General features: G+C 39.3%; 1 protein-coding gene across 1 annotated transcript; it reads left to right on the forward strand.

Annotated features, from left to right (window-relative positions):
- Window positions 1-7,952: 7,952 nt before the first annotated feature.
- On the forward strand, window positions 7,953-24,640 carry LOC147338552 (adhesion G protein-coupled receptor G1-like). The gene is made up of 14 exons (XM_086302632.1): window positions 7,953-8,034; window positions 9,277-9,395; window positions 11,496-11,571; window positions 11,730-11,871; window positions 12,577-12,696; window positions 13,386-13,511; window positions 13,634-13,679; window positions 16,116-16,210; window positions 18,716-18,834; window positions 19,059-19,327; window positions 19,415-19,502; window positions 19,792-19,921; window positions 20,079-20,235; window positions 23,297-24,640. The coding sequence occupies exons 1-14, from the start codon at window positions 8,027-8,029 to the stop codon at window positions 23,389-23,391; spliced, it is 1,590 nt and encodes a 529-aa protein (XP_086158758.1). The 5' UTR covers window positions 7,953-8,026; the 3' UTR covers window positions 23,392-24,640.
- The last annotated feature ends 414 nt before the right edge of the window (window positions 24,641-25,054 follow it).

Raw genomic sequence — 25,054 nt, forward strand, 5'->3', positions numbered from 1 at the left:
TTAAAGCACATTGTGAATCACTAAAGGCTGTGGTGTTAGTAATAACAGTAATAGCTGTCTTATTACCTTCACCCTATGGACATTTACGAGTTACGGGAATTCTAAAGTGAAAATCTCAGTTTTGTTCAGTATCATTATCATATGGTAACTCATAGTTTAAAAATAAAAAGTGTACTAATTTAATGTTTACAACAAAGAATGTCAGAAAAAAACAGCGGTACCCTGCATATAGGTAGAGAACCCTTTAAAAAGTGTATTTTGGGTAAACAGTGGTCATATCACCACGTGGAACCGGTGGCTGCTCAGAGACACTTACAACATGAAAGGTTTCTTATTTACCCACACTTTGATAGCGTACGGTTACTGTACGTTAGTGAAAGACTATCTCTCCACACCATCACATATTCCATATGTACGGGGTACGACTCCCCTTGGTCGTGGCACAAGGATATTTACTTAAGACACTCCGGCACGCCCGGCTACACCCCACAGCTCATGTATAAAACAGCTGTGCAGACTTGACACCGGTGATAGTTTGATCAGAGGGCGTGTTCGAGCAGCCTGACAGTGGAGAGATAGTTTCTCACTAAAAGAACCAAAGCTACACAGTAATCGTATGTTCTCTAGCATATCAAGACTATCTCTCCACACCGTTACATATGTACGGGGTAACTCTGTAAGACACCCCGCGATGAGACAGTACAACCGAACCGCCGAGAGTGAAGGGTGCAATAAACTATTGACAAAGACGCGAAGGCCAAGCAGGGGGATTGGAGGCAGCAGTCTGCAGATGCTAGACTGGCCCGAACTGGTTGTGCAGGATGCAGGACCTCAAGTGATCAGCCGCTCAAGGTCAGCCCGGGAACCACGAGGCAGACCACCAGGGAGCGCAGCACACCGGGCTGCCAAGTACGATCCTGCAACATGCAGGCAATGCCAGACAAAGAGTCGGCGCTACAGGCTGAAGAACTCTTACTCACCACAGCGAGTGTAAGCCGCAAAGCGGGCAGCAGGCCAGGGGGGCACAGCCTATAGTAGCAGGTCAAGCTAGGGATGAGACCTGTCCATCCACAGAGCCGAAGCCGCCCAGTGCTGTTGACAGACAAGGAGGGGACCTGCTGAAGTGGAGGGCTGAGCAAGGCAATGACCCAAAGGTCCACCCCCAGCACTGTCACTACGTGCTGTCCGCAGACAGATGAGCCTCAAGAGTGAACTCGAACAAGATACTCAAGCTCAGTCACAAAGTCCCAGCTCCCTGAGTGGGCCTGTGCTGGACGGTAAGGCCGTGACACAAAGGCAATGCACCAAACAGGGAGCCAGCGTTGCAGGCTGGAGAGCTCTCACTCACTAGCTGAAGTGTCAGACACAGCGCGGTCTGACAAGCGTGTAAACCCGCAGAATCGGTTAGCATGCCAGAAAACAGGGGCGGTCGGCTAGGACAAGCCCTTGTGCACGCTCTCCAAAGGATCTCAAGCTGGAGCCTGGGGTGCCCAGGGTCCAAACCTTGAATCCCAGGAGCGCAGTGAGGAGGAAGGTAACTCACCGAGCCACTGAGTGGGGACCCTACTGGCTTCGCAACCCTGCAAGAAGCGATCAAATGCTTTCAGGAAACCAAGCACGGTCTCCCCCAGTTCCAAGCGTCAGCTTCTCTAGCCAGCACAGCATGCTCTGGGTATGTGGTACTTTGTTAATAGTCTTTTATTTATTGTCTTAATTTTCCTGTTTTTATTGTAAAGCACTTTGGTGTACCGCTGATCTTTTAAACATGCTATACAAATACAGTTGTAATGTATTGTAAAGTTGTATGCCCCTTTGGACACGTCTAACCCCAACAACACTGCAATGTAAGGAAAGCATTTGCAATCATGTAAAATGTAAAATAATAATTCACATGTATTTATTAACTGTTGGTATATGAATGAGAGGTTCTCTACATTTGCATTTTTCAACTGAAAAAGTATCATAAAAGGGACAAGTAGGAAACCCCATTTCACCAAGCATCTAATTTGCTAAAATTGAGACACTGAGCAGTTTCTGGTATATTTTACTACATGTACCTTAATCATCTGCAATAACATTTCTGTTACAGAATGCACTTTTTAATTTCACAGTGTGAGAGACTGAAACATGTATTATGTGCACTCCCTTTCTTTTAGATGCTATATAACCAATAACAATGGGGACTACAGTGGGACTGTTCAGCTTGGTGTTCCTCTTTAATATGATCATGTTTGGGGTGACAATCAGACGTGTTTGGATTCTACACAAAAGTACAGAGGTACTGAGCAGTTTTGTGTTGCTATTGTCAACATGTCCTATGAAAGCTAAAAAAAAAACCCCAAAAAAACCCAATAAGAAATTATTCTTATTAACAGCTGGTAGTTTTATATAACAGGAAATATTAAGACTGTCTCTAGTCACCCTTACTGTTTATTATTATTTAATATTTATAGCTTCTTTTTAAAGAAACGACTGTATGATGGGTTGTCTGTTAGCTTTTCTGACTAAATAAAGGATTAAAGGAACCCTCCTTATCACAATGTAGCATCAAGCCAACTTGATTTAAATGAACCTCTGGGATATCGAGCTGGTCAGTTAACTACTAGAGAGAGTGGTTAACCACTTTCAGCTGCTTTCATGTTAATGAAATTAACAACAAATTGACTGCTATTAGTTATCAGGATGAAATCCTAGTCTCCATTGTCAGACCCTAAACTGGATCAGTGTGTCCTGAGTTCCTTGTGGTGCATGACAATGTCTGGCATCATGTAGGGAGAAAATGCAAGCAGTACCTGAAGCAGAATTTGATACCACTGACTGGCCCATACTTGTCTGACCTAAAAATTAAAGGAACAACAATCTGATGCTCCCAGGAGCTCAGTAATGCCCTGGTCAAGATCTGGGAGGAGATCCCCCCCAGGAAAGTATCCATCATCTGATTAGTATTAGGCCCCAACATTGTCAGGCATACATGCAAGCAGATGGGGGCCTAAAAACTACTAAGAACCATTTAAAGTTAGTGCAATTAAATTTTTGCAAAATGGACTACCCTCTGACATAATTTTTTTGCTTTCATCTTTGGGTTCTCTGTGAATTCAGACTTCGATAGTTTAATCATTTTAATTTCTTTCAAACTATGTCTCATGATTTCATTAATAACACATTAACCATTCCATATCAGTATTGCTTTTTTTTGCCATTGACATCTGTTGTGTTATCAAAGTGTTCCTTTAATTCTTTTGAGCAGTGTATTATATTGTATTGTCATTTACTAAAAGCATATACTTAAATTCATAGACAAACACATTTCTCTAACTGTGCTAGTTTGTATCTAATCATATTTGTTATTTTACATTTGACAAATCAGTTTGGGCAGAGTAACCGTGATAGAGCCAAGAAAGACATTTGTACCCTGCTGGGAGTCATGACTCTGCTCGGTATTACCTGGGGCCTGGTCTTCTTCTCTTTTGGATACCTGAGCACTGCTGGTCTCTACCTCTTCTGCATCCTGAACTCACTGCAAGGTCTGTTGGCCTCTCTGGGTTTTTATTACTGGATTTTTAGTAACACTGTTTATCTGCATCTGAAACTCAGTTTTTAAAGCCTTACGATGTAACTACAGTCCAATGGCTCATGGTTTGCCAGACACAAAATATTTGAACTGGTCAAAAAGGAATCACTCCGAGGCTAACAAACATATGAATGGGTACATGAAGGTGAAAATCATACATTTTTCATAGCAAGTAATCCAAACCATCCAGCAGTGTATTAATGACTAACCTCGTGTTTGAGACGAATTATCTCAGGTGTTCTCCTGACTAATGTTTGGTCTTTTTTCAGCATCTTGTTCCTGCCATTCGATTGTATTTGTCTTTGCCCTCTCTTAGCGTTCTCTTAGTTAGCATTCATCCTCCTGCTTCACTGTGTTTATATTATCCTAACCATAGCTCTGTAGCTAGCCACCACGTAGCACACCATGATATACCAGCTAGCTCAACTTCATTAACCCTACAAATGTTGCTGCTGTTTAGTTTCTTTCCTTCATTTATGTCCAAAGTGACATCAGAGCTGTACGTTTTAATTTTTCAGAAATCTCTCAGTCAGAACAGTCTATATCATCTTTAAATGGAAACTAGAGAGCTAACTTTCTGCTAACTTCCAACTCCATTAAACTTTATAAATCCTGTTTTTTATACACATCTCAGAGTTAAATGACATTGTTAAAACAGCCACACTTATCATTTTATTAAAGATAAATAGACAGTTTTTAACTCTCAGTGATGCTGCAGTGTTTTTTGAGTTTGGAAACTCAAAAGGAGTTTGGACCCGGAAACAGATAATAAAGATTAGATAAGATAACCTTTATTAGTCCCACACGTGGGAAATTTGTTTTGTGACACCAGGAAGTGGACAGTGCAAAAGTTATATAGCAAAAATTAGATTACAATAAAAATAAAATACTGTACACAACTGTACAGAATAGAATAAAATAAAATACTATATGCAGTAGAATAATAGAATAAAATATACAATATGATAAAAATAGAATACAAATGCTGTATACATCCATCCATCCATCCATTCACTTCCGCTTATCCTTTTCAGGGTCGCGGGGGGCGCTGGAGCCTATCCCAGCTGTCATAGGGCGAGAGGCAGGGTACACCCCGGACAGGTCGCCAGTCTGTCGCAGGGCCAACACATAGGGACAGACAACCATTCACACTCACATTCACTCGCACATTCACACCTAGTGACAATTTGGATTATCCAATTAACCTATCCCCACAAGCTGCATGTCTTTGGACGGTGGGAGGAAGCCGGAGTACCCGGAGAGAACCCACACAAACACGGGGAGAACATGCAAACTCCATACAGAAAGACCCCGGCCTGATGGTGGCATTGAACTCAGGACCTTCTTGCTGTGCGGCAACAGTGCTAACCACCGTGCCACCGTGCTGTATACAACTGAGTAAAAATATAACTTTTTCAGAAAAAGAGTATTGCACTTAGTGTTATTGCACATGTGTGGATGTGTGTGTTTGATCAGTTGGAGTCTTTGTTGTGGAGTCTGACAGCAGTGAGGAGGAAAGACCTGTGAAATCTCTCTGTCCCACACCGTGGGTGCCGCAGCCACTGAAGGAGCTGCTCAGTGATGTCAGAGTCTCCTGCATGGGGTGGGAGATGTTGTCCATCAGGGATGACAGCTTCCACCATTCTCCTGTCACTCACCACCTCCACTGGGTCCAGAGGGCATCCTAGAACAGAGCTGGCCCTTCTGATCAGCCTCGAACTTAGGAGGGGGATAATATTGTTTCCAATGCATTTCTGTTTAAGGGAAAGAACTTTCTATTATACATGGTGCTTGAGTTTTTTATGAGAGAGAAAACAAATATGCTCAAATGATAAGTTTTCACAATTTATTATTAACCGGTTAGACCGGTTCAAATTAGTTTGACATGGCACCATGGAGTATGTCAAATGTTCCCCACTGTGTACCCTTCCTTCTATTTCAGGCATCTTGTATTTAGTTCATTCATATGTCTCTGTTTTCTCTAGTTAGTTATCTCACTTTCTGTGTTATTTTAGAGTTTGTGTTCCTTGTTTGTTGTCTTGATTCTTCTTCCCTCGTCAAAGTAGATGCTTCTGTTCCTCTCTTCTCAGTGTTTTTTTTGTTTGTTTGCTCCTCCCTAGTCTTGCGTCTCTCTTCAGCTTCATGCTTAGCTAGTGTGTGTTTTTAAATTCTAGATTTTTAGACTTCACTTTCCTTTTGTACTCACTCAAAAAATGACTCACTTTAGGTTTAACGCACTCTGTCTCCACATGCTTGTATTTTGGTCCTTCACAACCTACAATCTGCACATTCTGCAGATTCTGACACACAGATGAATTACTACTTTCATTTTCAAGTGTGCGTACTCATTGCATCTCCTGTATACAGTCTAAACTGTTTTTTCTCTTGCTCTTTCTTGTGCCATGCAGGTTTCTTCATCTTCCTGTGGTTTATGATGTCACTGAAAAAGGCTAAAACTGCAGTTACTAAGACAAGCAATGAAACACGAAGCACCAGCACCTAGCTTACACACAACTATGTGCTTCTGACATATTTTTTGTCCTTGTCTCAGTTCAATATCTCAATATAGGGTGGAGAGCCACCCTATCCCTAACATCACAACAACCCGCTACAAGTCCTCGTTCTCAAGCATCCATGAATCTTGTCTTCCTCTTTTCCTCTTACCTGGCAGCTTCATATTCAGCCTCTTTTTTCCAACATATCCACTACCTCTCCTCTGCACATGTCAAAACCATCTCAACCTTGCCTTTCTAACTTTGTCTCCAAACTGGTTAACCTGAGTTGTCCCTCTGATCTACTTCTTTGTTATACTCATGGTGAAGTCAGTCCACCCTGGTCACTCCCAAAATGGTAATGGTAAATGGCCTGTATTTGTATAGCGCTTTTCTAGTCCCTAAGGACCCCAAAGCGCTTTACACAACCTGTCATCCACCCATTCACACACACATTCACACACTGGTGATGGCAAGCTACATTGTAGCCACAGCCACCCTGGGGCGCACTGACAGAGGCGAGGCTGCCGAACACTGCCGAACACTGGCGCCACCGGGCCCTCTGACCACCACCAGTAGGCGGCAACGGGTGAAGTGTCTTGCCCAAGGACACAACGACCGAGACTGTCCGAGCCGGGGCTCGAACCAGCAACCTTCCGATTACGAGGCGAACTCCCAACTCTTGAGCCACGATCGCCCCCAAAAAAATCTCCCTGTCTACTTCTGGCTACTGTCTTTTTTTCAGAGCTGCTGCATCCAAACCATACATCACAGCAGGTGTCACGACCATCTTGTAACCTTCCCTTTCACCCTTTTCACTCTTGCTGCTGTCCTTATTTCACAAATCACCTGTGACACTCTCCACCCACTTCAGCCTGCCTTCGCACTCCTCTTCAATTTTCTTGTGTGTTGTTTGTTGCTTTGGATGATTGACCAAGTTATTCAAACTCATCTAGTTTTGCTATGTCTGCTCCTTACAGCTTTACTGTAACTGTGTGGGCACATCCACTTGAGATACATGTGGGATAAGTCTGGGTTTGTGCGGCCCACACAGCTTCAGAGTTCATCTGGACCGACCCACTTTGGGCCTGCACAACCTTTTTTGATGGAACATATTATTAAATAGGAAAAGGTCACCTAACTGTGACCAGCTTGTTACTGCATCTGCTTTTAATGAGTCTTAAATGCAAAATATTTCAATGAAATTACCAGGAAACGATTTATTTTTCCTTGTCCCTAGTCATCCTATTTTTACTCTAAATAGATGAAATGACACAAACACACAGTCATTAAAGGCATGCAGAGTAGACACACTTCAGATGTGTCCACTAGCCTTTAGCACGAAGCTTTAATTTAGGGTAATGACAATGTCAAGTTTCATCACTATGACTTTGTTGTTCATGCTTTGCAATGCAAATCAAGGTTTTTATTCAAAATGCAAAACTTTAACATGAAGAGATTAGATACAGCTAGTTTCTCACAGACTTTAACTTTGAATTTCATTCTTGTAACAACGGGAGGAAAATTCCAATATACATAAATTGTTCAGCTTAATCTCTTTTTGAAATCAGAATTTGGATCAGTTTTATTACCAATTTTATACACAAATAAGGTATTTGTCACAATTTCATGGTACTTCATGGTACTTTCTGTTCAATTTGACCTGCTTTAAGGGAAGAAGTAGCTTGAAAAGAATGTGTTTTAGTGCTGAAAATGTGAACAGTGTTCAGTATTATATTTTAATAACGTCATCCTGTATTTGCTGCATGCTCAGTAGTGACAAGGAAGGGAAGAAGTGTATTTTTAGCTTTCTAGCAAGTTGATACTTCCGCTTTCTTACTTAGAATGTCATTTACATTTGTTTCATCAACTTCCTTTACACCTCTTCCTATTCAGCTCTTTTCCCCCCCTGCTGTCACTTCTGCTGTGTTCTCGGTCCTGATGAACTGATTTCCACAGCAACATGCAAAGGTAGGCTACGCTTTGGTTCACTTTAAAGTACATTACACTTTTTGTGTTGATGCTAATAACAAGGATTAAAAAAATATACATTTTATTTCAATGTATTTATTAGGATTATTGGTAATATTACTAATAGTAGAAGTAGGAGGAGAAGAAGTTGTATAAGTTTTATTTCTTAATCTGTGTTTTTTTTTTTTTAATAAGTTGGTGCAGTCTCTAAAACTGGACATCTTTATATAGAAAACATCTTGTGGAGTAGCACTTTGACTGACGAGTCTTCAGGGTGATGGTGTGAGAGCTTTGGTGGCTGTCTCAATATCTCTACATTGACTAAAGGTCTTACTTTGTCAAATAGACCACAATGATAATTTAGCTTTAAATATCTTTGTAGTATTTGAATTTCAAATTGTTTAACAGTATAACATTAAATCGATTAGTGTGCTACAGTACAATGTAAGACGCTATGACATGGAACCCATACCATCTCACATGTGTCCAGTTAGAGGAATTTGAACATCTGAACCTGTTACTCATTTACAATCAGTTTGCTGAATGGTTATAAACATGTTGATACTGATAACATGTAATAAGTTCTGGTCTGTTACATTACCACTGCATTCATTACTCATGCTGCATTCCAATCTGCAGTAATAGGTGGTTTGCCCCTGTCTTTTGAATATAAGATGTGGGAACATTCCTTGAATTATTACACCTACTTTTAGTGGAAATGCAAAAGTATTACTAATATTTAAGAATGAAAACAATAAAGAATTAAGAATAAACATGTAGTTAAGGGTATGGGATGGCCATACATCAAAGGAACATTGACTTTCAGTTTGAAACAGGAGCGAGGGCAGTTTCCAAAGGTTTGATGACCCCTCCATCCACCGAGACCTCCTCTTGTGGCTCAGTTATATGGTTATATGGCTCAGTACCAACTTAAATCCCTTTATCCAATCATACATTCTGTAAGACAGTAAAACATAACACTTTTTCATTCCCCGTACTGTACAATCAAATTACCGTTTTTAATCAATTAGAAACCTTAACTGCAGTGGGAATGATTTTCTGTCTACCTTCATCATAATGGCAACAAAATAAAAAAAGACAAATAACATAATGCTTGAATAGCTTTGTAAAATAATGCTAATCTAAATGAATCAACTAATTTAAATCTGAAAGGAACTTTGACAACATTTGACGGAAAAGCATAGATTTTATTTTTCATTCTAAATGTGAGTCTCTTCACAGGAAGAAGAGCTGGATATTCTGGTGGCTGATGTCTTTTGTGTCTTATGAAATGCTTTATGAGAATTGGGTGTCAGGACAGGGTTCCTGTGAGACTATGTGCAATATAACATCTAACATAGGTAAGTTGTTAACTGCTGTAATAAAATAATTACTTAAATCTGGGGACAGCAGACAATTCAGCTTCTAACCCAAGAAACAAGGGGTGTGAGTTATTTACTTTTCCTTTTGCCTTTTATGAGTTTATATAAACTCGGCTTGTTTTCTGTCAGTCTTTTAGCTACATGTGTTTATTTCTCTCCTACTCCTACTCCTCCTCTTCTATTCTACCACAGCCCTAAAATGTCAGACATAAAATGCTATGTCCCTTTAAATCACTTTACTACACTTTAGAAGAAAGGATTCAATCCTCATTTAAATGTTCTTTAAATTTCTTTAAGTTTAAATTTCTTTAAGTGTTTTAGTTTAATAAATAAACTAAAACACTTTCAAATCACATGAGCCAATATTTTATTCAGAACAGAACAGAAATAACACAATAGATGTTTAAAATGAGACATTTTTCAGTTTTAAGCACAAAATTAGCTCATTTTAAATTTGATGATTGCTACAGGACATGTTTACAATAGTGTAGCATCTGCTCTTCTTTTCAAAACATTTTGAAGACGTCTGGGCATCAAGGTTTTGAGTTTCTAGGGTTTTGGTGTGGGAATTTGTTTGATGTAGTTTTCATTTAATGATGCACCTCTATAGGTGAAAGATTTGGAAAGCAAGCATAGCAATTCAGCACCCAGACTCTTCTCCGATGAAGCAATGCTGTTGTAATAGTGGCAGTATGTGGTTTTGCAATTTCCTGCTGAAATACAAAAGGCCTTCCCTGAAACAGATGTACTCTGGAAGGGATCATATGTTGCTCTAAAACCTTTATGTATTTTAGTTTATAAATCTTTTTATGAGGATTTTGTTTATATACAGAAAAAAGAACATATTGCAGATGACAGTTCCAGTGTCACTGGTGATGCCCTCCACTCCCGCCACCCAACAAGTGGCTCCAAAGCTAACCCGAATAGAAGGTGGTCCAAAACCTTTCAACATTCACTGTTTCTTCCAAAACACGCAAGTTGCCCATACTGAATGCATTTATTCCAACACATATCATCAAAGATGCTGACTTTTGAATTGAAAGCTGATAACACGCTGGAATGTCTCCCACTCTTTAGGCTGGAGGATGAGACGTCTGTGATTACCAACTATGTCAAATCTGGACTCATCTGGCCATAGAAAATGTTTCCATTTTGAAACAGTACATTTCACAGATATGACGCCGCCTCTCGATCATGTTCAAACATGGCTTCCTTTTTGCATGACAGAGCTTTAGTTAGTATCTGCAGATATCATATCAGATTGTGCTCATCGACAGTGGTTTCCTGGGCCCCTTAGTAATGTCAGTGACACAATCATGCCGATGAATGATGCAGTGTTGTCTGAGGGCCCGAAGACCATGGGCATTTAATAAAAATTTTCAGCCTTGTCCTTTATGCACAGAGACTGTAGCACCTTCAGTGTAAATGGTTACAGACGCATCTCCAGTTTCTCTGAATCTTTTGATGATGTCATGCATTGCAGATGATGATGTTGAGGAACATTTGAAGTATTCCACAATCTTTTAAGGTACTCTTTCACCTACTGAAGAGCCGCTGCCCATCTTTTCTTCTGAGAGACTCTGGCTCTCTGTAAGACATCCGTTTTATAGCTTATCGTGTTACTTGCTAGATGTTCTCCCAGCTGAAACGTTTTGATCTTTCTTGCTATTTCAGCCATTGTTTGTGACCTGTATCAAGCATCAAGTTTGAAATGTAAAATTTCTCAGTTCAGACATCTATTATTTATGTTTTGTTGTAAATAAAATATTAGCTTGTGTGATTTGAAAGTCTTTTGGTTCTCATCTTTGTCAAAATTTAACGAACATCCCTACTTTTCTGGAATTCATGTTTTATATACTATAACTGGTTTTGAACAGCCATTTTTCTTACATGGTGATATTGCATTTAAAAATGAACCTTTCAACTCTGCTTCTCACATCTCCATTCCCCTATAAATGTCTTCATAACGAAATATGAAATTGTATAATGTTTTAAGATTAAACTTTCATACATTCTGGGGACATGTGGGTGGTTTAATTGTACAAGGGTAAAATGTGTGTTCTTACATTTTCTCTACAGGTCGTAATCATACAGAGTGTTGTATGGATTATACAGACAAGGTTTTGAGAACTGGAAACCGCACTGACGCTATGACGTAAACATTTTAATTATTACACAAAATTTTCAGTATTTAAAACAAGATTTCAAATTTGTGTGTTTTTTTGTGTTTATTAATTATTTTGAAAAAAATTACATTAATTAAAGGATGTAAATCATTAATATTGTTAATATTTTCCTATCCTCCTCCCCAAGAGCCATTAGGACTCTAGAAAGTGTTCTAGAGAGAACAGAGGTGAATGTGAGCATGCAAGTGTGTGTCAAAACTTTTGTGGCGCTTCTGCACAAACCCAATGATACCTTTGGAGGCCTTAAAATTTATGCTGATGACACACAGGTAAAAAAAAAAGAACATCACATGATCCTATTGAACAATGGTTTGTAGTCAGACTCAAAGTGTAGCCAGAAATACCTACCAACTACTGAGCTGATATTTGGATCCAATTTTGAGGTTGGGTCAGATATTGGTTAGGACCTGCTTTTTTAAGGTCTGATACATTGTAATAGGTCTAATGTTCTGTTCAAGGTAATTATGGGGAACTTAATTACATCGAACAGGTAATTAACTCTTTGTAAAAAAGGAAATAATGGAAATAAACGTCAAACTAGGAAAGCTTTTATTAAATTTATGACAACGTCTTGGCATTACCTTGAGTGTTTTACTCCATTTCTATTTGTCAGCTCAAATCTGTGTGCAAGGAAGTGAAGAAAAATTCAGCCCACTTTTCTTTACACATTGTTTATTTCACTGAAGTCTGTGGGCATTAGTTTATGTGCAGATTAAGGTCTGGATAGTTATCAACATTATATTTTTATATTATAATTATTATATTTCTTATAAAATATTATATTTTACATTTTATTATACTTTTTGTGAAAAAGTTGGGAAAGTGAACTTTTAAATTCAGTTCACTTTCCAAACAGCAACACCATGACATCAATGTATTTTATTTACAATGTCAGTAGCAAGGGTTGCATTATGTTACTGCTATTCACATGCAGTTTTTTTCTTTCTGTTCTTGGCATGTTGATGCTGATACAGGTAACACCAGATGTGCCTCTTCTCAACAGTAAAGTCCTTGTCCAGCTGCCAAGAGAACTGGATGCTGGACCGAATAACAAGATTGTGTTCTGCATGTTTAAATGGCCTAAAATGAACGAGGTCATAAACTACATTTTCTTATATAACAATATGTAGGAAAAGGATTTGGTGAGCTATAGAACAATAGGATTTTTTGCCAATTTTGTATTTACACATTAAATTTAAACTACCGCGAGGTTTTGCTTGTTTTAGTCTAATGAAATAACATTTGGATTTCAGGTTATATTTTTTTCTTATTTTTACCACTTGTTAGGAAATATGTATTTCTAGCTAATTTAGTAATTCTTTAGTGTTTTTGGTGATTTTAGTCTTTAGGTTTTGTTACTGTGCCTCCTTTGTCTCCCTTGTGAGTGTCTAGTCATCCTTGTTTCTATTTTTGTGTATTTCCTGGTTTATTTTGACAGTCCTGTGTCCCGGGTTAGAGTATTCTGTTTTGCTTCCTCCCCGTCTTGTTTGTCAGATTAGGTTCAACTGTTTCTCCCTTCTGTTATGTATTCCCTTTTTAGCCTCTGTATTTATTGTGTGTTGACCTTTTATTGATTAATAAAATGTAAATTAGTACACATATTTTTGAAGGAAGCTGGGTACACAAGGAAAGAAAAATCTCATTTTTAACTAAATGTAAATTATTTGAATATCAAACAGTGCATCTAGATCATTGAGTAGTGTGTTTTTCCCCCCCGAAACTAATATTAAAACTGTCTTTGCAAAATTGTTAAACCAGCTGACAAATTTGCATTTTATTGTAGAGCATTTTTGAAAGCCCACATGAAGTATATGATCAAAGACTGGTTGGTCTGAGTGTGCAGAACAAGGAGATATCAGGACTGCAGGAGCGCATCAACATCACGATGGAGTTTACCAAGAAAATCGACGTAACTATGCTTTTTTTGATCATTTATTTCATTTCTACCTCTTGTTACTTTATTGCATAATTAATTGATACATATAATATGCTGTACATTTTGTACAAACATGAAATATGTTTGTGTCATAGGAAACTCAAAAACCCTCGTGTCATTTCCTTAATTATTCAACATGCAGTAAGTAACAAGCATCACATCTGTCATGAACAGTAATGTACACTGCTCAAAAAATAAGTAAAGGAACACTTTTTAATCAGAGTACAGCATCAAGTCAGTTAAACCTATGGGCTATAGGTGTGGTCAGCTAAGTAGCAGAGGGGGTAGATAATTTGGCATTAATAAAATTAATACCAGGTGTACTAGATGGATAATAATGAGACAAACTCCCAAAAAAGAATGGTTTTACAGTTGGTGGACACCGATATCTTTCCATCTTCATCTATTCTGTTTTTTCACTAGTTTTGCATTTGACTGGGATCATTCTCATTACTGTTAACATGAGGACATACATGAACCCTACAAAGGTTGCAGAGGCAGTCAAACTCCTTCAAGATGGCGCATCAAGACATGTCATTGCCAGAAAATCTGCTATGTCTCCCATCACACTTTGCAAGAGCATAGAAGAGATTCTAGGAGGCAGGAGGTTACTTTAAGAGAGCTGGACAAGACTGTTAAAGGTCCTTAATCCATAAGTACCACATGTGCCCTTTGTGTAAGGAAGAACAGGAAGAGCACAGATAGAGGCCTACAAAACGACTTCCAGCAGACCCGACATCCTCAAGTAGGCTCATTGATGCCTTTGTCCAAATCTGGGAGGAGATCGCCAGGGACACCATCCAGTCTCATTAGGAGCATGCCCCAGCTTTGTCAGGCAAGCACAGAAGCATGTGGGGGACATATGAACTACCAGTGATGGGAATAACGGCGTTACAAGTAACGGCGTTACTAACGGCGTTACTTTTTTCAGTAACGAGTAATCAAACTAATTACTATTCCTATCGTTACAATGCTGTTACAGTTACTAACAAGAAAATGCGGTCCGTTACTATTTTTCAACAAACAGACGGTTGAAGCTGTGTTCAGCTTACCACATCTTGTATCAGTTGCATGGAAGTAGCTGACTACATAAGTAATCTGGACGCTACAGCTTTAAGCAGCTGCGCGCGCTCCCGCGGACGGTGATCACGATCACTGTCTAGCACAACACCTGGAGCTAAGGGGGCAAAACAATCGCATGAGTGCTGCTGTTTGACTGAGGAAGAGTAAAGTAGCTGTGGTAAGCCAATCACATGACCACTTAAAGACAAAGCAACAAGGTGATTCATACCAGTTTATAAATTGCGTTGATAGGCCACATAAAACCAGAGTCATGATAAACAATAGATACGCGGTGTTTTTCCTCAATAGTTTCGCAGCGAGACCTCTGAGCAACCCCCCCCCCCCCCCCCCAAACACCCCCCCCCCCCCCAAAAAAAAAAAAAAAAAAAAAACAGGATAAGTTTTAGGAGTGACAGTGAGAGAGAGAGTAAGACAGCAGAAAAAGAGGGAGAGAGAGTTTTGAGATGTGAGAGAATTGTGACGTTTAGCGTCTTTGGAGTGTGTAGTTAATATGTTGTCTTGTGTAGTTAGTGTGTAGTGATGTGGATAGTTTTGTGTTGTGTGTCAGAACAATGAGGCGACTGCTGTCTCCAAATAGAAAAAGGAGTGATACACCTGCTGCTGTCAGGCCTGCAGGTATCAGGCTGTGATGTTCTCCTTTATAGTGGACATAAATTGTGTTTTTGGAGTGGAACAAATAACTTGTGTGGCATCTTATTGAATGCAGAACAGCTGGTTGTTCTGTAATTGAAATGGTTATTTAAAAAAAATCAAGGTAAAAGGTAAATTGATGAATTTGTTGTTTGCAAAACTTTTGCATAGGATTTTAAAATTGATCATTTATATTTGCATTTAAAGTTCTGAAATATGATTCATTAAACATGTTTGTGGTTGTTAAAATATAACTTTTTCTACTCTGATTTTACATTTTTTGTCTGATTTTAGATCAATTGTGTTAATACAGTATGTCTAAATGAAAAGATAACTGTAAATTCAGACACGTGAGGTTGTGCTTAAAAGGATGATACCAAACAAGGCAAAGTAAATAGTTTTTAAAGGTGAAATGTGGAGGGAAAATCAAAAGTAGTTTGAGTAGTTAAAAATGTTAACTAACTAACAGTTACTAACTTTTTTGGAGAAGTAACTAGTAACTATAATTAATTACTTTTTCAAAGTAACTTCCCCAACACTGCGAACTACTGAGTACCATTTTGAATTGGTATTCAACCCACTGTAGGTTTATATTTCCCTTTCTATCAAAAAATGTGGGATCTGTTCATTCTTAACACATTACCCAGTTGATATCATTATAGATAACCAGCGTGATTCTTTTCCCCCTCAAAATCTGATGTGTTTTTAAAGTGTTCCTTTAATCTTTTTCTGAGCAGCAAGACACCTATTTCTTTCATAAGTTGGACTCATTGGGGTTTGTGTTTTCACTCAGGGCCCCGACACTGAGTTGATGTTCAGAAATTTAATCTTTTGCATAATGGATCTGTTTGTTTTGTTTACCAGATTTTAGTGAGGATGGCTGCCTCACACACTGGACACGTGGTCAGACTAACATCACCTGTTCCTGTAACCACCTCACATACTTTGGCGTCCTCATAGTAAGATTGGACTCATTCATTATATAAAGAGGGATTCAGTGAACTGCAAAACAAAGTATAAATACAACATCTTGTAAAGAATTTGAGAGCTCTCTTGTCCTTCTGTCTGTCCATCTCTTCTCACCTATGTCACCAAACATTTATCTGAACTGCTTCAAACTTTGCAGCTGAATTTCTTGGGTCTCAAGTTAATGTGTTACTGAGTTGATGTTCATCAGATGAGTGGTTCTCATATAAGTCTGTTAAAAAAAAAGAAGAAGCCATTCTCCGTCAATTGGTTTTCCCCATGTATTTCTGGCACAGCATGCTTGGGAGGGGCACATTAACATATAGACATGTTTGTTTGGCTAGCTTCACAAGGACATGCCAGACCATTAATCAATCTACCTTAATTTTACCTCAAACCTTCAAACAGGCTTGTCAAGTGATGTGGGGCAAAAGACAGCAAGCTTAAAAAAAACCCCAGCAAAATTTAGTCATAGTGGTGACTGAAAGACGCACAGCTTCTCAGAAAGATAAGTGTTTTAGATTTCTTCTTTAGATCTTCGGTTTCCTCAGTTTCCTTTATCAGAAATGGTGATGAAGTATTAATAAACCCATAAACTTGCACAGCTACACACACATACAAACACCCACCCACACACACACCCACACACACAACAATTCAGGAAATCCGCATGTGATATAAATTTATAAATTAAAGTGACTAAAACATGGGTAACTGTGCGCTCATTGTATTAGTACAACTAATGAAAGAAAAAGCCAAAAGCATCTTTTATATGTTAGCAAATCTCTTTATCCGGTGTGTGAAAGTAAACAATGTAGTTTGCTCTCTGCATGCAAAGAAAAGAAACATTTTGCCATGTTACTGCACATGTATGTAATAAATGTGCAGTTTATATAACCTACACATTCATTGAATGTAAAAATTATGCATGAAAATACAGTAACAAATATGATTTGTTATAAATGTAGATACGTTAGTTGTGCATTTCCTTCTTTTCTTCTTTTCAGTTTGGTTTCATTCTTGATGGTGCCACCAGATGACACCAAACTGAAATGATTTCTTGTACAGAATGTGTTCTCCCTTCACCTGCTCTGCTCAACTTGTTTTCAATCAAATTACTATCCTGCCCTGGTCAGAGCATGGCAATGTTACATGCAACTGCTAAGGGCACAGTCTGGCTTGCGGCATAGCCCATCATTGCACCTTTATTCCTCTGACCGCACTTGAAAACACTGCAGCCAAAACTATCCACACTCACACAGAGAAAGTGTTTGCACTGTAATCACACACACAGGAAGTGTGCAGTGCTGTCTGTTATTGCATGCCGTTCCTGTATTGCTGCTATGTTGTATTGCTTTTCATGTTAATTGTTTGTGTGTGTTGCTCGTGCTTGCTTACCTATCGTTTGCCTCCGTTTGCCTCTGTTGTTATGATTGTATGTAGCATATTTATTTAATGCTTTATTTTATTTTTCAGATGTATTCAGCTGTTCTTTTAACTTTCTTTTTAGCCCTGCCCCCATTGTCTTCAAGGGACTTGTACCATTAGGAATAACAAGCATACTTATTAACTTAATGGGTTAAAGTTAAAGTTACAGTGTAAAAATAATAAGTAAGAAAGTATTTGCTTCTGGAATGTGACTAATTGTTATAATTAGGGTTGCACCGATACCCATACCGGTATCGGGTATCGGCCTCGATACCCCATTTTCTAAAGTACTCGTACTCGTTAAAAGTCCCCCGATATTGGGGACCGATACCACGGTCTGAGACCTGTCTATGTTTGAGCGGCATGTAAGGGGTTAATCACAGGCGCCGAGTAAATACCGAGTAAATACCTCTCAGCCCCATGTAGGAGTGTGGAAAGTGAAAGTCTTTGTAGCTCAGTGTCACACATTATAGATGAAAACAGAAACAGTCTGACTGAGATAATGCAGAAAAGCTACTTTTCTTAAAAAAAAAACTGCCACTCACTTATTCTCTCCATTAAGTGAGTTATCTTAGACATGATGTTAATACCTACCTCAGTTGCACTGACTGCCACAGTTCTATGTTGGTGGATGTTGTTAGTTTATTCAAATATTGTGCACTAAATAGCAAAGATGTTTATTAATGCCCCTTGTGTTGTCCAAAGCGGCAGAGTTTAAAATAAACTGAAAACAATACTTGAGTTGCACTGTCACTGTTTAATTTTTTTTTCATAATTATTTATTCTGTAATATGCTGCATACAACATGCTTTTCATTTTAAATAAATGCTCTTAATTCCAAACCAGTCCCTTGTTTGTTTGTTTTTGTTTGTTTTGGTTTTTTTTGTTAAATTATAGGACTAAAGCTGTTACCTGTAAATTTAAATCATGTTTTTATTAAGTACTCTGTATCGGTATCGGCGAGTACTGAAATGCAAGTACTCGTACTCGTTTCCAAAAAGTGGTATCGGTGCATCCCTAGTTATAATACAAATAGTGAAAGATGATATAATCACGTGTTTTCTCCACAGATACCTGATCCTTCCATCACAAAGAAAGACCAAGAGATTTTAACACACATTACTGTGATCGGCTGTAGTATTTCCCTTTTTGCTTTGGTCATAGCCATTTTGCTCTTTATTACAAACAGGTAATAAATTCATTTTTCATATTCTTCCCATCTTCATCAGTTCTTCCACTCGTTTTTAGTACCTCCTGTAATCTCATTTGCTTCAGTTCCTGTCCTCTTTTTCTGAATCATCTCTTACAGCAAATGCTCTCTTTATTCTGTACTTATCACTTCATCTTTTCTTTCTTCTCTTTTTACGGCCTACTATTTCTCCAGTTGTGATACAGTATGTTTCTGTTTGACAGAAAACTCAGACAAGATGTCTCTATGAAGGTCCACATCAACCTTGTAATTGCTCTGATGCTCCTCAACCTGCACTTCCTGCCCAGTCAGGCAGCGGCAGCAGGGTCTTCCTCTGGACTTTGCTTATACATGGCTCTTTTACTTCATTATTCCCTGCTGGCCACTTTCAGCTGGATGGCCTTGGAAGGTTTCCACTTATATCTTCTCCTGGTCAAAGTCTTCAACATCTATGTCAAGAAATACCTGCTCAAACTCAGCGTGGTGGGATGGGGTGAGTGGAATAATTTTAATCAGGAACCTGTCATTATCAATCTGGAAATGGTATGGTGAATAATCTTTTTTTTTTTTTTGGCTCCAGGCGTCCCTGCAGTGATTGTGTCAGTGGTGGTGATCATAGACAGAAAGTTTTATGGTCAGGTTGCTCTGGAAACATCTAACTCTACAATGTAAGATTTGCTAGCATGTAAATTCAGGAATAGTAGTTTACATTTACTTATTTACTTATTAATTGTTTTACACATGGGTTTTTGTATACATGCATGTTTATTTTTTTAAGGGAGAATCAGAAAGCTTCATTTCACCAAGCATCTAACTTGCTAAAATTGAAACATTATTTCCTTTGTAGCCCTGGGGATGCTTTTACTACATAGATCTGCATTAATGTGTCTTTTACAGAGCACATTGTTAATTTTTCAGTTTGTGAGGTTAAAACATGATCTGCTCTTTTTTTAATAGATGCTATATAACCAATTCCTACGTGAAAATATGGACTACAGTGGTACTGTTCAGCTTGGTGTTCCTTTTTAATGTAATCATGTTTGGGGTGACAATCAGACGTGTTTTGATTCTCCACCACACCAGAGAGGTAATTCTGTAGTCTTAAAAGAAATATTTAATCCATCAGTGTATCCATTTGAAACCCAAAACCAGCAATGAATGAAGTATTTTTTTTATGACAATTCAAGGTCTCAAACTTAAGATTGTGTGTAACCTGGTATGTCATTTTATATTTGGCAAATCAGTTTGGGCAGAATAACCTTGAGAAAGCAAAGAAAGACATTTGCTCCCTGGCTGGAGTCATGACTCTCCTCGGCATTACCTGGGGCCTGGTCTTTTTCTCATTTGGCCTCCTGACCACTCCTGTCCTCTACCTCTTCTGCATCTTGAACTCACTGCAAGGTCTGTAAACACACACAATCATAGCGGCAGAGTTGACAATGTGGATTGCGCCCACAGAAAAACTGTGATTAAAGTTTCTAGAAACTAGACATATTGCCATTTTCACAGTTTATTAATTCAACAAACAGGGTTCTCAGTCATATGTGCTAAATCTCGCTTTGTGGAAGTGCATGTTGGAGGATAGAGTTCTGGCCCAGACTGTGGAGATATGGGACTGCCACTGGTTGCAGAATCTCATCTCAATATCTCTGTTCCTTGACATGGATGAAACTGATGACAAGGCTTGCTTTTCTAGTAAGGGAGCTGCTGCCTCACAACATCACACTGATTCCACCAAACGCTGTCACCCATGGTGCAGCAATCAGCACATCATTCTCTGTGTTTGCTCCACACTTTCACTCCATGCCTTAGGCAGATTCAGGACACATTGCTGAACATAACATTCCTCTACATGATTACCGCCCAGTAGCACTCACCCCCCATCATCACTAAGTGCTTAGAGCGACTGGTCCTAGCACACTTCAAATCCTGTCTCCCCCCCACCCTGGACCCCCACCAATTCGCATACCGCCGGAACAGGAGCACAGAGGATGCAGTCTCCATCACAATGCACTCTGTCCTCTCACACCTGGACAACAACAACACCTACGCCAGAATGCTGTTTATAGACTTCAGTTCAGCATTCAATACAATCCACCCCTCACAACTCATCAGGAAACTGACAGACCTGGGCATCAGTTCCCTCATCTGCAAATGGTTACTGGACTTCCTGACCAACCGCCCCCAACATGTCCGGCTGGATAACCGCTGCTCATCTACCATCACAATGAACACCAGTGTACCACAAGGCTGTGTGATGAGCCCTTTCCTCTACTCCCTCTTCACCCACGACTGCAGACCTGCTGATGGTTCCAACACCATCATTAAGTTTGCAGATGACACCACGGTGATTGGCCTCATCAGTGACAACGATGAGGCCGCCTACAGGGAGGAGGTGGATCGTCTGGCTGAGTGGTGCGACAGAAACAACCTGCTGCTTAACACCGAGAAGACCAAGGAGCTCATCGTGGACTACAGGAGGAATGCTGACCCACATCCACCCATCCACATTAAGGGGACGGCTGTGGAGCATGTGAGCAGCTTCAAGTTCCTGGGAGTCCACATCTCCGAGGATCTCACCTGGACGACCAACTGCTCCAAGCTGGTCAAGAAGGCTCACCAGCGCCTCTTCTTCTTGAGGACTCTGAGGAAGAACCACCTGTCCTCAGACATCCTGGTGAACTTCTATCGCTGCACCATCGAGAGCATCCTGACCAACTGTATAACAGTCTGGTACGGGAACTGCTCTGCCTCAGACCGGAAGGCGTTGCAGAGGGTCGTGAAAACTGCCCAGCGCATCGCCGGAGCACCACTTCCTGCCATAAAAGACATCTACAGGAAGCGGTGTCTGAAAAGGGCTGGGAAAATCATCAAAGACCCCAGTCACCCATCACATGGACTCTTCACCCTCCTGCCCTCTGGGAGGCGCCACAGGAGCCTCCGGACTAAGACCACCAGGTACCGGAACAGCTTCTTCCCCACAGCTGTCAGACTCCTGAACTCTGCCTCCTGACATCTGACCCACGTTAAACTCATGGACTGAACATACACACACCCACAATGGAGAACTGTACCCTCAAACACAATAATAACATGGACTGAACCACCACTCACAACCACTAGCACTTTATATAGCCTCTGTAGAAACTATCTACACCCTCACTTATCTTAACTGCACTACTGTATAGCTCTGTGTAAATAATCATTCTGTACATTCGATAATCTTTAATCCTACAACTGTTTACAACTTGCATAGTTCCCATTTCTGTATAGCTGTATATCCCAGATTCTGTAAAGTTATTTATTTCATATTCTGTATAGTTTTTCATATTTATATCCTGTTCATAGCCTGTACATAGCTTGTACTCACTACAGCCTGTACATACTTATAGTTATAGAATATTCACAACATACTTCATACCGTGTACATTATAACATACCATAATAGACCCATTTCTGTAATATACTCACATATCTATATTATTGCTAATATATATTGTAATATATCTATATCACTATAGCACTTCTGGATGGATGCAAACTGCATTTCGTTGCCCTGTACCTGTGCATGTGCAATGACAATAAAGTTGAATTCTATTCTATTCTATTCTATTCTATTCCAGTGCAGATGTTGCTGACACCAGCTTAAACAGGCTGGACTGTGAAGTTCAGTCATGTTAAGCCCTGTGAGTCTGGGATAGGCGGCTTTCAGCCTATTCAGGATTGTCTGAGGACAGAGTTGTCAGCCATATTGTCCTGCAAACTTTGCCTTGAAAGTCTGTCTGCAGTTCCCAAGTGCTGACAGAATGAGGACACAGTCTTTTTGTGGTGTCGTCTTCTTTGGACGCCCACTTTGTTGGTATTGACAAGTTTTTTTATGGGTGGACACACATACTCAACTCTGCTGCTTAATACACAAATGCATTTTCCTTATAGATACCATTTAAGGGGAAGTAATAGTATAAGACTTGTGAAGTTTAGGGCGCACATAGCTCAGTAGGTAGAGTGGCCGCCCCCATGATCGGAAGGGCGGGGGTTCGAATCCACTGAGGTATGCTTGCTCAGAGGTATGCATTTGACCCATACCTCTGGGCAAGGTATGGGTCAAATGGAGAGAGAGTGCTTTCCCCATGGGAATCAATAAAATCCACATTATTGTTAAATGTCTGCCGTGTAATAATAGACTGTAAATGTGATGTTACTTTCCATTATAGGGGAGACATGAACTCTCTCTTCTGCCTAATGAGGACCAATGAACTATTTAAGATTTTTGTTAAAAATCTGTTTATGTTGACTAAAAGATAGGTAAGATTTTGTGTTGGATATGGATACACAGTGACTTGACAGAGATTTGACACAGATGCATTATTAGAGCCAATTTCATGAACTCATCCTTTTCCCATCTAAACCTGAACATCTCTCTCTCTCTCTCTCTCTCTCTCTCTCTCCTTTGTGACTGCAGGTTTCTTCATCTTCCTTTGGTTTGTGATGTCACTGAGAAAGGCTAAAACCTCGGCTACTAAGATGAGCAGTGAAACACGCAGCACTAATAGCTAGTAGCAACACCTCCATAAGAGTCTGTGTGTGTTGGTATAATTCATATTGTGATACAGTGTCAACATGATCATTTCTTTTTTAAATCATGATGTTTATTTATAGAACAGCACAGCAGAAAAGGCAGCTGAGCAAGTGTGAACATTAATGTTATGTTTGAAGTTTTATTGATGAAATACATGGAGTAAAACATTTGTGGTAAGGAATTAATCTCTCGTAAGAGCAACTTAGAGGATGGTTTTCCTATGCATTGTAAGCTTTTCCATATTTGAGCAGTTTTCTGCCTAAAGTCAGTCATTTACATACATGCATTTATAGAATGTTTTATAATTATCTCAGTTATAATTTCTTATTATTTTAATGTATATTAAACAGCAAATTTGTATCTGAACATATATTCTTGCATACCTTGAGTGCCAGTATTAAAAGCATAATCATGTTACTGCATGCTTGTTTAGCCCTTGACAGGAAAACAATTATGGTTTACCGAGTTTATGACTAAAACTGTAGATATCAATCCACGTTAAACCAATCAGATCTGAAAAGTTCCAACTTGACTCCTTAAGAATCAACTGATATTTATTAATTTGTAGAATACAATTCTAACGTAATGCAATATGGTCAGAAAGATTTTTACGTTCATCAACTGATAAAATTTAGAGTTAAAGCCATCTAATGCCAAAATCTTGTTTTATTGTCAGTGGCTGGGTCTGTGACCCAGCATTCTCAGTTTATGTTTTTAATTTCTTTTGTTATATTTTGAGATAATGTTGAGTTCTAGGGTTATTATTAGTTTGCCTTGAGTTTTAGTCTAGGTTATGTTTCACCTAGTTCTTCTTTGTTAGTCAGTCATGTATTTCTTGTCTGCGTGTTTCATATCGTCAAACCTGTGTTATCATGTCTACGTCTCTCCATGTTTGGTTTTTTATTTTGACAGTCTTGTGTTTCCATGTTCAATGTATATGCTTATTTTTACTTTTGTCCTGTGGTGTCATTATGTTCATTCCAGTCAGCTGCTTCCCCATATGTGTATTTCCACCTCCTCTGATCACCTCCTGTGTGTATTTAGTCTGTTTTTTAATTCAGTCTTTGTCATGTCGTCTGTGTTCCTTCCTCCCATGTGACGTCAGGTTAAAGATTTCATGATTCTGTTCATGTCACTTTTTTAATAGTTAGTTTTCTCAGTCTAGGTTTCAGTTTAGCTTTTCCCTCGCTTTGCCTTTTTTTGTATTTCATGTTTAATCAGCCATAATAAACGGCGCTCCTTTTGTCTAAACTCAGGTCCGTCTCCTTCCATGTCTGCACTTGAGTCCCCCTTCTCACTTCCTCTTCTCACTTTGTCCAAAAGACAAAACTCCTAAACACAAACTTAACAATGTAGTGTATGCTGTACAGCAGGGGTGCTCAATACGTCGATCGCGATCGACCAGTCGATCGCAAAGGTAGTATTGGTAGATCGCATGGCATTAAAAAAAAATAGATGCCAGCCTATCATCCATCCCGTCCCTTGATTGATACAGGGAAGCCAGTCAGATGACATCGGATTTTTTCTGACGCTTAGGTCGCTGCGCATGCGCAAACAGCGGCGCGAAGTGTAGTAAAACTGACAAGCTAGCCAGCGAGTTAACTCCAATTTTTAGCTCTCGGTTTTTTCTCTTAAACCTAA

Source organism: Aulonocara sp. 'chitande type north' Nkhata Bay, linkage group LG1, assembly GCF_057382095.1.
Source record: "Aulonocara sp. 'chitande type north' Nkhata Bay isolate Kocher_YH1m ecotype deep benthic linkage group LG1, A_spYH_male_GT1.1, whole genome shotgun sequence".
Lineage (NCBI taxonomy): Eukaryota > Metazoa > Chordata > Actinopteri > Cichliformes > Cichlidae > Aulonocara > Aulonocara sp. 'chitande type north' Nkhata Bay.

Coding starts and splice junctions, on each gene's coding strand:
- LOC147338552 (XM_086302632.1), top strand. Junction 13,680..16,115: donor CCTTAATTATTCAACATGCA/GTAAGTAACAAG, acceptor TTTGTTTACCAG/ATTTTAGTGAGGATGGCTGC. Junction 19,503..19,791: donor GAAACATCTAACTCTACAAT/GTAAGATTTGCT, acceptor TTTTTTTAATAG/ATGCTATATAACCAATTCCT.